At 39.4% G+C, this 14,322-nt stretch overlaps 1 protein-coding gene and 1 pseudogene across 1 annotated transcript; both read right to left on the bottom strand.

Moving 5' to 3' along the window:
- Nucleotides 1-75: 75 nt before the first annotated feature.
- Nucleotides 76-829, bottom strand: LOC117017448 (putative cancer susceptibility gene HEPN1 protein). Its single transcript, XM_033097648.1, is given in 2 exon segments — nucleotides 76-368; nucleotides 371-829. Coding segments are annotated over 2 exon segments (291 nt in total). The 5' UTR covers nucleotides 461-829; the 3' UTR covers nucleotides 76-167.
- Nucleotides 830-6,276: 5,447 nt separating this feature from the next.
- LOC117017346 (heat shock cognate 71 kDa protein-like) lies at nucleotides 6,277-8,995 on the bottom strand (annotated as a pseudogene).
- Between the last annotated feature and the right edge of the window lie 5,327 nt (nucleotides 8,996-14,322).

The following is a 14,322-nucleotide window of genomic DNA, read 5'->3' as shown; positions in this document are numbered from 1 at the left end:
CTGGGAAAGGCTGTTGGTCTTCCTCCAGCTGTGCGAGAATAAGGTTTGACTTTTCAGGGAAATGGTGGGGAAAGAGGAGGCTTATTGCTCCCCAGCATGTCCCTGAGACATGATCCAACCCTTGGCCTCCCACCTCCAGGAAACTGCCCTGCTCCCAGATGCTCACGTCAGAATATGGAGAGGTTGGGCCACTGTGTAGCAAGGCCAGGCCCATGCCCATGCCCCCGCCTCTGGAACAGTTTGTAGGAGAGACAATAATCTACTGTGTGAAGAGAGAGGACAATTAACAAACTGACAGAGGAGGCCCTGTGTGTGTTCTGACCTCTCTTCCCTGATGCCTCTAGGGGTCCTTGCACCCCTGACCCCTGCACAACCTCTTAAACTCCAGCTCTAACTTTCTACTGTCCCGCAGAGCAATTCCCCAGAGCAAGTTTGGTCCCAGCCCCCAGGACAACAACATCTCTAGTTGTCACTTCCACTCTTACCTAACAGCACGCCTCTCCCAGCTCCGTCCCTGTGCACTTCTCGGGGCTCATTTGTGCAGGTGTGCCTTTGCAGCTCCCCTTAATTAGCCAGAACTGCTCCCCTAACCGTCCCAGGTACCTCATCCAGAATGAGATAAAGCACGTGCCTAAGTTGCTCGGGCACATGGGAGATGCAGGACTTGGAGAACAGATAGATGCTGGTCAATCTTGAGAGGCAGGGGTGAAAGTGAGGGTGAGATGAGACCATGCCCATACTCCATCCCCTGGTGCTCAATCCCTGAGGGCCTGGCTTCCTGGCTCAAGCCAAATCTGCCTTAAAGGGAGGGTGGGAGGGTAAGTAAGGAAGTGGGTTTTGTTTCTGTTTTGTTTTGATCTTCATCTTTGTATTTAGCATCTAGGAGAGTGCTTAGCACATACTGGATGCTCAATAAACTTTTGCTGAAATGAAATGACAACTTTCTTCCACTTACGCAAGGAAAACAAAACAAAAAGCTTTAAAACACCAGTCATTTCCCTTTTCTCTCTCTCTTTTTTTTTTTAAGATTTTATTGGGGAAGGGGAACAGGACTTCATTGGGGAACAGTGTGTACTTCCAGGACTTTTTTCCAAGTCAAGTTGTTGTCCTTTCAGTCTTAGTTGTGGAGGGCGCAGCTCAGGTCCAGGTCCAGTTGCCATTGCTAGTTGCAGGGGGCACAGTCCACCATCCCTTGCGGGAGTCGAACTGGCAACCTTTCGGTTGAGAGGATGCGCTCCTACCAACTGAGCCATCCGGGAGCTCAGTAGCAGCTCAGCTCAAGGTGCCGTGTTCAATCTTAGTTGCAGGGGGCGCTGCCCACCATCCCTTGTGGGACTCGAGGAATTGAACTGGCAACCTTGTGGTTGAGAGCCCACTGGCCCATGTGGGAATCGAACCGGCAGCCTTTGGCATTAGGAGCATGGAGCTCCAACCGCCTGAGCCACCGGGCCAGCCCTCCCTTTTCTTTTTTCTTCTCATCTTCCTTCATCATCCTTCGCCCTCTTTGCAAACCCCAAATCGCCCATTGCAAAATCATCACTCACCCTTTCATTCATTCAGGTGTTCTTTCATTTATTTAAAAACATTTGTTGGGGCGGCCAGATGGCTCAGTGGATTAGAGCACAAGCTCTTAACAACAAGGTTGCCAGTTCAGTTCCCACATGGGATGGTGGGCTGTGCCCCCTACAACTAAGATTGAGAATGGTGACTGGACTTGGAGCTGAGCTGCACCCTCCACAACTAGATTGAAGGACAACGACTTGGAGCTGATGAGCCCTGGAGAAACGCACTGTTCCCCAATATTCCCCAATAAAAAAATTATAATAAAAAATATAAAGAAACATTTGTTAATCTACCTTGGACCAGGCCCTGTGCTAGACATGGGGACAACAGTGTAACTATGCCATGACCTTACCCAGAAGAAGTCTCATGGAGGAAGACAGATGAGTAAGCAGATTATTACAATACAGCATGAAAAATGCAATGACAGAGAAAGATACAAGGTGCTCTAGGAGCATATAGGAGCGTCATCTAACCCAGATGAGGGGTTGTCAGCAAAGGTAGCATGGAGGAGAACAGGCCTGAATTCAGTTTTGGAAGGGTTAGTTAATGAGATGAAGAAAAAAAAAATGAAAAGACACATATTCCAGGCAGAAGGAGTAGCATGGCTAAAAGCTTGGAAGTATAAAGTGAGTCCAGACTGCTTAGCACTCATAAAATGTGGATTACCCAAGGACAAAGATCTATATGATATATGTAGAACTCATATGTCGTGCTGGGCGGCCTGCGGGGCCTCTGGTCCCGCTCCCCACATAAGAACACAGGATATGGCGAGGCCAAAAAGGAACACCTAAGGAGCCATAGATAGGGGAGTCATACCACTATATTCTCTCTGGCGGCAGGGGAGACACACACAGTAGTAGCCAAACAATCCGCAGTCCGCCACTCACTTCTCTGCCTGCCAACCAACCAATCAACGCAGCCCCGTAGTTACATCAGTAGCCAATTGGCTAACCGGTTACAGCTGATGGCCAACCAATCACAGTTGATGGTCATTCACTACCAGAGCCAGCACCTCCCCACGCGACGCCGAGAGCCTGGAAACTGCTCTCTGGGACTCTGTCTCCACATTATGACAAACATAAACATTTATATAATGTGATGGAAGGCTAGACTTGGACCAGTGGCAAGGAGGAGGAGGTGAACCTGGACTCCTGGATTAAGTTGGTATCCTAGAAGGGGCTCCCCAGTTGGTAGCATCCCAAGGTTCTAAAATAAAAATGCAAATTTTCTCCAGAGAAAATCATCTCCTAAATTTTTCAGAGATTAAGACCAACCAAAGATGAGTTGACAATGACAGGTCATTAAACATAGAAGGAAAGGAATCACTATGAATGAAAGTCAACAGATTAAGAAACAATATTTAGATTTAGACTCCCAAGGCCTTCAGATATTGAAATTATCATATATAACATTTCAAATAATTATGAAATACTTAAAGAAATAAAAGACAAACTTACAAAAATGAACATGCAGCAAGAGACTATCAAAATTCATCTAATTTGAAAAGGAACAAAATAGAATTTGTATAAATAAAAATATAATGTATTGAAATAAAAATGTAAATAAAAGTTAAATAGCATATTAAATACAGCTTTAGAGAGTTATTTAATTGGAAGATGTATCTGAAGAAATTATTCAGAATAAGGCACAGACAGAGAAGGAGATGAAAAATATGAAAAAGAGGGATTAAAGGATATGGTATGCAGAATGAAAAGGTCTAATACATATTTCATGAAGAACTCAAAGGTGAGAATAGAGAGATGGAGGAGAGGCAATATTTTAAGAGTAATGACTGAAATTTTTGTAGAACTTGTGACAAACATAAATATACAGGTAAAGGAAGGTTAACACGCAGTATGTATTAAAAGATTTCCACTCCTACATAAATATAGTAAAATTAGAGTATCCCAAAGACAAAGAGAGATCTTAAAAGTAATCAGAAAAGGATGGATCATATACATTTAGACAACAATAATGAAAATCATTAGAAATGAAATAATATCATTTAAATGATAGGTAAAAATAACTCTTAACCTAGAATACTGTACCTAGCAAAAACAATCTTCCATATCTGAGGGCAAAATAAAGATATTATCATATGTACAAATGCCAGAGTTTACCATCAACACTAAAAGAAATATTTTAGGAAGAGGGAAAATTATTCCAAAAGAAAGGTTTGAGATACTAGAAAGTGGTGAGCAAAGAGAAGAGTACAATGAGAAAGGCAAATCTGAACAATGCCTTGTAAAATAATAATAATAATAATGTAAGGAATATGTCTCTGTGAGTCCCCAAATAATGTAGGGGGCTTTTAAGTAAGTGAGTGCCAGGATCCTGTCTCGAGAGACCGAAGAATAGAAACAGGGACCCAGAAGAGGCAAAGAGTTTTAAAAAGAGGGTAGTTCATTGAAAGCAAAGAGTCAGAGCTCCCGAGCGGGAGGGGGTCCCGAATGGGGGTGCCCCGTGACTGAGGCAAAAGTTCTTACTTTTATACCTTCCCTTGCCTGTGGGGACGGGGGCTGCAGCCTTCTAATAGAATTCATCTATCAGGTTTGTCCTGTTTGCCCGTCCTGAAGGGATTAACAAAATAACCTATTCCTGTCTATGAGATCTGCTCCTTTGTCCGGCCAAAAGGGATTTGAGATAATGTATTAACCTCAGGGTACTTTCTCCTATCTTTGTCCTGGAGTGAAGGAGACATTCCAGAACTTGGAGTTTCAGGATATGGCTGCTTTGTGTTTATTCCACCAGGGAGCCCCCCCTTGTCTACTTAGCAACATACTAACTAACCTGTCTCAATGATAATAATACTGAATCTGTGATTTACAAATCCTCACAAATGAAACACAGGAGAATAATAGCATGGAAATTGGGAAGGAGGCGTATCAGAATAAAACTACTCCATCGTTCTTGAATTCTTTGGGGAGGGGAAGCGATTAGGATGGTAATCAGATTTTATTAAGTATTCAAGGGAACATTATCAGGGTGACTTCTGAAAGAACAGAATGAGAGAATTGGTGTAAGTTCCAAACCAATAAAGGGGAAAATAGAATAAGGAAATAAACAAACACAAACTCATTTTTTTTTATAAGCCAAGAAAAGAGAAAAAAATAGACGAAGTGGGACAATAGAAAGCCAAAAATAAGATCGTAGAAACAAGGCTAAATTATAGATGACAAATAAATTATGAATGGCCTACATTCATCAGTTAAAGCACAATCTGCTGGGTTGTATTTTTAAAAATCCAACTACAGTTTATTTAAATGAAATACACCCAAAATAAGGATTTGGAAAAATTGAAAGCAAAGTAATGGAAAAAGATATACCAGGCAAATCATGAGCAAAAAGAAGCTGGGGCAACTACTGACATAAAACAAATAAACTTTAGGACAAAAAGCCTAATTGGTAGGTTGACCATATATCCTGTTTGCCTCAGACAGTTCTGGCTTACTCCTGCTATTCCAGCATTATTATTACTAGCATGCTCTTTGCCTTCAAAAAGGATTCCAATTAAATAGATGGCCTCCCTTATTATTAGAAATAAACAAGGTGCCTCGAGTTTGAGTGCAAATAATTTACTTTAGGAAACACCAATAGGGTAGTAAGGAAGTGGATCAGGAAAGAGATTAAAGCCAATAAATGCTTTCTTTGTGTTGTTATCAAATCCATTAACCCTGGGAAACTGGAGCTCAATCCCCATGGGGATTCCTAGGAGACAAACAGATTTTAGGATAATCCCACCTGGGAGGCAAAGAAGGGGTGGGTATTTATCCACCAAATCCCCATCCATCATTGGTTTAAGACTACTTTTGGGACCTTAGCTCCCAGTACTTAAGCTTACCCTGCCTGTGGTCCAAATGTGTTCCCCAAACAGAGCTGCAGGTACCCTCAGTGTAAAGGTAAACTCGAGGAGTTACAAACACAACCTCAACAGGGTCTGCTACTGAGGTAGCTACATAATATTAAAAGATTTAGTTCCATATATATATAAATAAACTAAATTGTGTGTATCTAATTATCTAACCTCAAAATATAGGAAGTAAAATTGACAGTGTTATAGGAAGAAATTTTAAAATCTGCTTTTGCAGTAGAAGATCTCAACATACTTCTCTCGAATACTAATCGGTCAAACCGCACTAAAAGGTAGTAAAATAACTATAATATTTTAATAGTTTAATATACACGCTTGTTTTTTTGAAAATATACAAAAGTCTACACCGATTAAAGAAGACCTATGCTAAAGAACCCATGAACTGTTTTCCAAAAATTGACCATATGATAGAAAGTAAGGCTCAATAAAATTTTGAAGAATTAGTATCATAGTGACTACATTCCTTGACCACAGATTAAATTAGAAGTCAACAGTAAAAAGTTATATAAAATTCCATTCATTTATATATTTAAGAACATACTTCTTAATAACTCACGTGTCAAAGAAGAAATTATGAGAGGAATTTTAAAACTTAAATCTACACAAAACTATAAAACTCCTAGGAGATGACAGGAGAAAACCTAGATGACCTGGGATATGGTGAAGACTTTTTTTTTCCTATGGTGCCAATTTCAAAGTTTTATTTGAGACATTGCATTTTCCACTTTACAATGCAGTGCTTATAAAGTGCATCGTTATTTCCTTTCCCTGTGCACATATCCCATATTCAAGTCTCAAAAATGCCCAGTTTTTTACTATACAGAAGCTCAACTTTAAAACTGCTATGAATTTGCTACAAATATGGGTCTTTCCATAGTTTGTGTGGAACACAAGGTTGGCTTAATCAACCTCTTTGGCTTAATCAACCTCTTTTCTGGTGAAGAGGCACCACCAGAAGGAGGGGCTCCACCACAGGGAAGCCCCCAGGCATCCCCCCTGGCGTGCCTCCTGCACTCTGGTACAGTTTCGTAATGATGGGATTGCAGCCTTTTTCCAGCTCGTTCTGCTGATGTTCAAATTCTTCCTTCTCTGCAGTCTGATTCTTATCAAGCCAGTTGATGATTTCATTGCACTTATCAAGAATCTTCTGTTTGTCCGCATCATTGATCTTGCCTTGGAGTTTTTCATCTTCAACAGTTGCTTTCATGTTGAATGCATAAGATTCAAGTGAATTCTTGGAAGACACCTTGTCCCTCTGCTTCTCAACTTCAGCTTTGTACCTCTCAGCTTCCTGGACCATGAGCCCAATGTCTTCCTTCCTCAGAGGACCCTGTCATTAGTGACGTCATTAGTGATATTGGCATCAATATCAAAAGTGACTTCAGTCTGAGGAGCACCACGCAGTGCAAGAGGTGTGCCTGTGAGCTCAAACTTGCCAAGTAAATTGTTACCCTTGGTCACGGCCTGCTCACCTATGTAAACCTGAATGAGCTCACCAGGCTGGTAGTCAGAGCAGGTAGTGAAGGTCTGTGTCGGCTTGGTGGGAATGGTAGTATTGTGCTTGATGAGGACAGTCATGACTCCACCAGCAGTTTCAATGCCTAAGGGAAAGATGAATGACATCCAACAGCAGCAAATCTTGAACTTTTTCAGATTTGTCTCAAGATAGGATGGCTGCCTGGACAGCTGCACCATAAGCAACAGCCTCATCAGGATTAATACTCTTATTCAACTCTTTTCCATCGAAGAAGTCCTGTAGGGGTTTCTGAATCTTGAGGATATGGGTAGAACCACCCATTAGGACAATATCATGGATCTAGGACTTGTTGAGCTTGGCATCTCAAAGGGCTTTCTCTACAGGGCCCAGGGTGCCATGGAAAAAGTCAGCATTCAATGCTTCAAAATGGGCACAAGTGATAGAGGTATAGAACTCGATTCCTTCATAGAATGAATCAATCTCAATAGCGGCCTGGATGCTGGAAGAAATAATATGCTTAGCACATACACAAGCAGTACGGAGGCGATGGACAGCCCTCTTATTCTCACTGACGTCCTTCTTATGCTTGCGCTTGAGCTCTGCAATAAAATGGTTGACCATTTGTTTGTCAAAGTCTTCTCCATCTAAGTAGGTGTCCCCAGCTGTAGATTTGACCTCAAAGATTCCATCTTCAATTATGAGAATTGACACATCAAAAGTGCCACCTCCCAGGTCAAAGATCAGCACATTTCTTTCAGCTCCAACCTTGTTGTCTAAGCCATAAGCAATAGCAGCAGCAGTTGGTTCATTGATGATTCTAAGCACAGTGAGACCAGCAGTGGTTCCAGCACCTTTGGTGGCCTGACACCGAGAGTCACTGAAGTCAGCAGGTACTGTGACAACAGCATTGGTAACAGTCTTCGCAAGGTAGGCTTCTGCAATTTCCTTCATCTTTGTCAAAAACATAGATGACACTTCTTCTGGATAGAAACTCTTTGTCTCTCCCTTGTATTCTACTTGCACCTTGGGCCTGCCAGCGTCATTCACCACCATGAAGGGCCAATGTTTCATATCAGACTGAACAATAGCATCATCAAATCTACATCCAATCAGGCATTTGGCATCAAAAACCATGTTGGTGGGGTTCATTGCAACTTGATTCTTTTTGGCATCACTGATCAATCATTCGGTATCAGTAAAGGTGACATAACTTGGGGTGGTTTGGTTTCCCTGATCAGTGGCAATTGTTTCCACTTTTCCATGTTGGAAGACACCCACACAAGAATAGGTGGTGCCAAGATCAATGCCAACTGCAGGTCCCTAAGACATGGTTGCTTCAGTGTAAGTGCTTCTTGAGAAGAAGATAGATCCAGACAGCTGCCCCGCGTTCAGTGAGACCTGATGAAGAGTTTTAAGATACAACATCAAAGGCATAATCCATGAAAGACAGTTCAGCAGTTTCTTACAAAAGTAAACATACTCTTACCATAAAATCCAGCAGTCACACTCTTTGGTATTTACCCAAAGGAATTGGAAACTTATGTCCACACAAAAACCCACACACAGATGTTTATAGCAGCTTTATTCATAACTGCCAAAACTTGGAAGCACCCAACATGTCCTTCAGTAGGTGAATGGATAAATAAACTGTGGCCGATTCAGACAACAGGATATTATTCAGCAGTGAAAAGAAATTAACTATTAAGACAAGAAAACGCTTTGAAGGATGCTTAAATGCATATCACTAAGTGAAAGGAGCCAATCTGAAAAAGGCTACATACTGTATGGTTTCAACTATCTGACATTCTGGAAAAGGCTAAGCTATGGAGGCAGTAAAAGGATGAGTGGTTGCCAGCAGTTTGGAGGAGAGGAGAGATGAATAAGAAGAGTACAAAGATTTTCAGGACATTGAAAATACTCTGTATACTATAAATGATGGGATACCTGTCATGATACATTTGTCCAAACCCATAGGATGTATAACACCAAGAGTGAACCCTATGATAAACTTTAGATGTGGGGTGACTCTGATGTGTCAATGTAGGGTCATTGTAACAAACGTACCATCTGGTGGGGGACACTGATAGTGGGAGAGGTTATATAAGTGAAGGAGGAAGTGGGTATGTGGGAAATCTCTGTACTTCTTCTTAATGTTGCTATAAATCTAAAACTTTTCTTAAAAAAATAAAGTTTTTTTTAAAATCTAAACAATAATAAAATACTATATATCAAAACTTGTAAGATGCAGCAAAAATGTCACTAAGAGGAAATGTATGGCTTTAAATTTCTTATATTTATTTATTTATTTTATTAGTTTGAGGTGTACAAAACAATGTAATAGTTAGACATTTGTCATTTACACCCCTCACACAGTCACAATCCCCCTCCCCCCATCCACTACCCCTCTGACATCGCACACAGCCATTACATTTCCACTGTCTCTATTCCTTATGTTGTACTCCGCTTCTTATGACTATATGTATATATATGTAAAATTATAGTTGACATTCATTATTATTCAGCTTCAGCTTCAGGTGTACAGCGCAGTTATCAGGCATCTACACCATCCCTGAAGTGGTCTCTCTAATAAGACAGGTGTCCATCGGATACCCTACGAAATCTTTACAACATTATTGATTACATTCCCCAAACTGACTTTCGTATCCCTGTGGCCATCTTGTGGTTACTGATTGTGCTTTCTAATCCCCTCACCTTCTCTCTCATCCCCACTCCCCCCTCATCTAGCAACCCTCAGTTTTTCCTCTATGTCTCTGAGACTGTTTCTGATTAGTTTGTTCATTTATTCTATTCTTTAGATTCCGCATAGAAGTGAGATCATATGGTATTTGTCTTTCTCCGTCTGACTTACTTTATTTACCATAATGTTCTCTAGGTCCACCCATATCGTTGCAAATGGTAAGATTTCATTCTTTTTTACGGCCGAGTAATACTCCACTGTATAAATGTACCACAGTTTTTTAATCTAGTCATCTACCGATGGGCATTTTGCTTGTTTCTGTGTCTTGGCTATTGTGAATAGTAAATTGCTTATATTTAAAAAGCAGAAAGCCGCAAATTAAAGAGGAAAGCATCCAACCCAAAGCATTAAAAAAGGAACAACCAAACAAAGCCAAAGAAAGTAGAATATATGAAATAAGAGACACAGAAGAAATTAGTGCAATTGAGAAAGAAAAATATAGTATAGAGGATCAACTAAACCAAAAGTTAGTTCTCTGAAAAGATATTTAAAAAGTAAATCTCTAGTGAGATTGATCAAGGAAAAAGAGAAAAGACATACATGATATTATTAATAAAAAGGGAGAAAATAACTACGGATCCAATATAGATGGAAAAGATAAGAGAACAATATGACCAAAATTAATCTGAAAACAGGCAAAATGGAAAAATTCATAGAAAAGTTTATCTTACCAAAACTGACCCAAAACAAATTACAAAGCTTGAGTAGTCTCATAACCTTTAAAGAAACTGAATCAAAAAAGAAATTAAAATCTTCCAAAGAAAACACCAGCTTAAATGCTTTTATAGGCAAGTTCTACCAGAGATTCAAGAAACTAATAATTTCCATCTTACACAAACTGTTTCAGAAAATAGAGTGAGTATCTGGAACTCATCCTATGAGGCCTTTGAAACCTTGTATCAAAATAAGACCAGGAAAGTATGAGGGGAAAAAAACTTATCAGTCAATCCCATGAACATATGCAAAATATTCTAGACAAAATATAAGCAAATGAATCCAGGAATGCATAAGTGATATATATCATGACCCAACTGTATTTATGCCAGAGGTATAAGAATAACTTAAAATCAGGAAGTTCATAAATGTTATTCACTACATAAACAGAATTAAGGAGAAAAACTATCTCAATAGATGCCCCCAAAATTATAAAATGTAATACTTAATTGTGCTCAAAGCTCTTAATAAAATAGAAATTAAAGGAAACTGAAAAACCTGATCAACAGCATCCACAAAAATCAACAGCAAACCTCATCCTAAACGGTTAACATTAGAAGTATTCTTTTTAAAATGAAGAAGTAAAAAAAGATACATCCACAACCACACCTTGTATTCAATGTTGCATTGGTAAAGCAAGAAAAAGAAACAAAAAGGTATAAACATGGGAAATAAAGATCAAAAAATGCGATTATATTTAGATTATATTTTTGTACATAGAAGACTCAGAAAAATCTATAAACTATTAGACATAATATCAGGGTTTTCAGTTTTGTATTGTTCTGTGATGAACCACCCCAAATTTGAGTAGCTTAAAAGAATAACCATTTTATTTAATCTCAATTCTTTGTATCAGCAATTTGGGATGGACTCAGCCTGGCAACTCATTTGCTGGTGCTATGTGAGGTCACTTATGTCATTATAATCATCTGGCACTGGAGCTGGATGCCTAAGATGGCCTCACACACATGTCTGGTGATTGGCACTGACTGTGGGCTAATAGGTTTAGGAATTCTCAGCTAGAGAAGTTCATGTCTGCAATGAGGTCTGACAATTAAGTTCGCAAACTTGTTGCAATGCTGTTGCTAACATGTTTGATATCAGAAGGATTATTCATTATGAATTTGTACCAAATGGACAAATAGTTAACTAAGTTGACTATTTAGAAGTGCTGAAAAGGCTGCATGAAAAAGTCAGAAGACCTGAACTTTTTGCCAACAACTCATGGCTCTTCCATTATGACAATGCACCAGCTCACACAACACTGTCTGTGAGGGAGTTTTAGCCAGTAAACAAATAACTGTATTGGAACACCTGCCTCACTCACCTGATCTGGCCCCCAGTAACATCTTTCTTTACCCAAAGATAAAGGAAATATTGAAAAGAAGACATTTTGATGACATTCAGGACATCAAGGGTAATACGACGACAGCTCTGATGGCCATTCCAGAAAAAGAGTTCCAAAATTGCTTTGAAGGGTGGAGTAGGCGCTGGCGTCAGTATATAGCTTCCCAAAGGGAGCACTTCGAAGGTGATATTCAGCAATGAGGTATGTAGCACTTTCTCTAGGATGAGTTCGTGAACTTAATTGTCTACCTCGTATGTGGCTAAATGGAGCTTCTTCACATGGTAGTCACAGAACCAAGAGCAGAAGCTCACAACCTCTTGAGACCTAGACTTGGAAATTCCACAATATCACTTCCACTGTATCTATTGGTCAAAGCAATTCACATAGCCAGCCTAGCTTCAAGGGGTTGGGAAAAAGATTCCACTTATTTATGGGAAGAGTGACAAGCATACAGGATGGTAGGGATTACTGCAACTATCTTTGAATAATCTCAACATGAGGTTTAACAAGTTAGCTCAGAATACATTTAACAAAATGCGTGTAAAATCTCTATAAAGCAAATTATAAAACTTTAGGGAAAGACATTAAAGAAGGCCTAAATAAAGAAGGAGGTATGTATGTTCATGAGAAGAAAGACTTAATGTTATACAATGTCAGTTCTTTCTATCTATTCAATCAGTTCTACAAGGTTTTCAAGGAACTTAACAAGCTGAAAGGCACAAGGATAGCCAAGACACTTCTGAAAAAGAAAGGGGCAGGGATCATCCTAGCGGATACCTCTTTTGTACTGCCCTCAGCCTATCAATAACCAATGTTGAAGCTGGACTGACCCTGTGGTTCTTATTATGATTGCAAGATGTCCTTCAGCAAAACACATCAGGAAGTTTTGAAAAAATAAAGGTTTATTACTCACAGGACCTGGAAATTACACAGCACACCTGGGGCCACACAGCGCTGTCGTGGGTCTAGGGTTTCCCAGGCTTACTCTTTATTGGAGTGTTTAAAATGTAAGAGTGGAAATGTAAAGCAAGGAAGAGAAAAACAATAAATGGCCTAAATGGTCACTTAATTAAAACCAATCAAGATCTCTAAGACAAAGAAAACTCAGTAGGGAGAGCCAGCCTGGTTCTTTACCTAGTTGTGTGGCTGGCAATGAGTTTGTTTAATCAAGGTAGCTTTCACTGAGGCAGATGCCTCTTTGAAATGGATGCCTCCAAAATCAAAGCTTACCTCATGTATTTGCATTTCAAAAAAAGAGAGAAAAGCTGCTAGGGCTGACATTATGCTATCAAAACTTATTATACAACTCTAGTAATTGAGATTGTGTGGTGTTTATGCAGGAATAGACAAATAAGACAATGAAACAAGCTACACATATAGGAACATTTGATATATGACTGGTACTAAGCAATAAGTAGTGCTGGGATAATTGGTTACTATCTGAAAAAAAATTGTATCCCTACATCAAGCTATATAAAACAATTAATGATAGATCAAAGACTTAAATGTAAAAATTTTATTTAAGCTTTTACAAGAAAATACAGAAAAATCATTTTTGACTCAGTGTAGAGATTTTCTCAAAAATAGAAATAAGGCACTAACCATAAAAATAAGTGTTAATACATTTATCTAGAGCAAAATTGAGAACTTTTGTTACATCATTAACAAAGAGAAAATATAAGGTCCAACTTGTTTTTGTAACATCTCTCATCCACAGAGAATTACTATCCAGGATATGTAAACACTCCTGAAAGTTATTGAGAAAAAGACAAAGAAGAGATAGAAAAGTGAGCAAAAGATATAGATAGATATTTTGCAGAAAAGGAAACTCAAATAGTGATAAATACTTGAAAAGATCTCAGCTTCATTATTTAACCAGGTAGATTCAAATGAAGACAACAGCAAAATACAATTGGATATACTAGGTTGGCAAACGTTAAGACGTCCACCAACCATTGTGAGGAAGTGGCTCAAAGACATTGGTACAACCAATTGATTTAGAAAACGATTTATCATTATCATCTAAATCTGGATATTTTTATGCCCCCAAGACATTCTACTTCTAGGTTTTTCTCGGTTCTAGGTTCTACTTCTAGGTTGTTTAAGAGAAACTCTTAAACACTTATTGTTATACTAGGACACATATAAAATGAAGGTTCAGGGCAACACTGTTCATAATAGAATAAGAATAAGGAGAGGAGAAGAACAGCAATAGTCATTTGATATACTACACAGCAGGGAAATTATCAAAGAACTCTTCTGCAAAGAATCATGGAAATTTCCGTGATTCCTGACACCATTCAGGTCAAAGCAAAGGCTTACTTCCTGGGACCTTCCTCAATGTTACCTAGCCAAAGCCCAAATCCTGTAATAGGTTCTGTAACACCCTCTTACTGAGACACCCCACAGTTCCTTGTGGTGTGCACTCTCCCCAGCTGTGAGAAGTAATAAACCCAATGTTTTCAACAACAGGTGCAGTCCTGGTGATCTTTGGCTGGAGGGCATTGAGAGGCTGAACACAAAATACAGTAACTGGTCTCCCTTTCTCCTTGGACATGTGAGCAGATGGTTAAATATTGATGCTAGCAGGC

Source organism: Rhinolophus ferrumequinum, chromosome 25, assembly GCF_004115265.2.
Source record: "Rhinolophus ferrumequinum isolate MPI-CBG mRhiFer1 chromosome 25, mRhiFer1_v1.p, whole genome shotgun sequence".
NCBI classification, from domain to species: domain Eukaryota; kingdom Metazoa; phylum Chordata; class Mammalia; order Chiroptera; family Rhinolophidae; genus Rhinolophus; species Rhinolophus ferrumequinum.
Note: the sequence above shows the minus strand (reverse complement) of the source record. Positions and strands in the feature narration are given on the sequence as shown.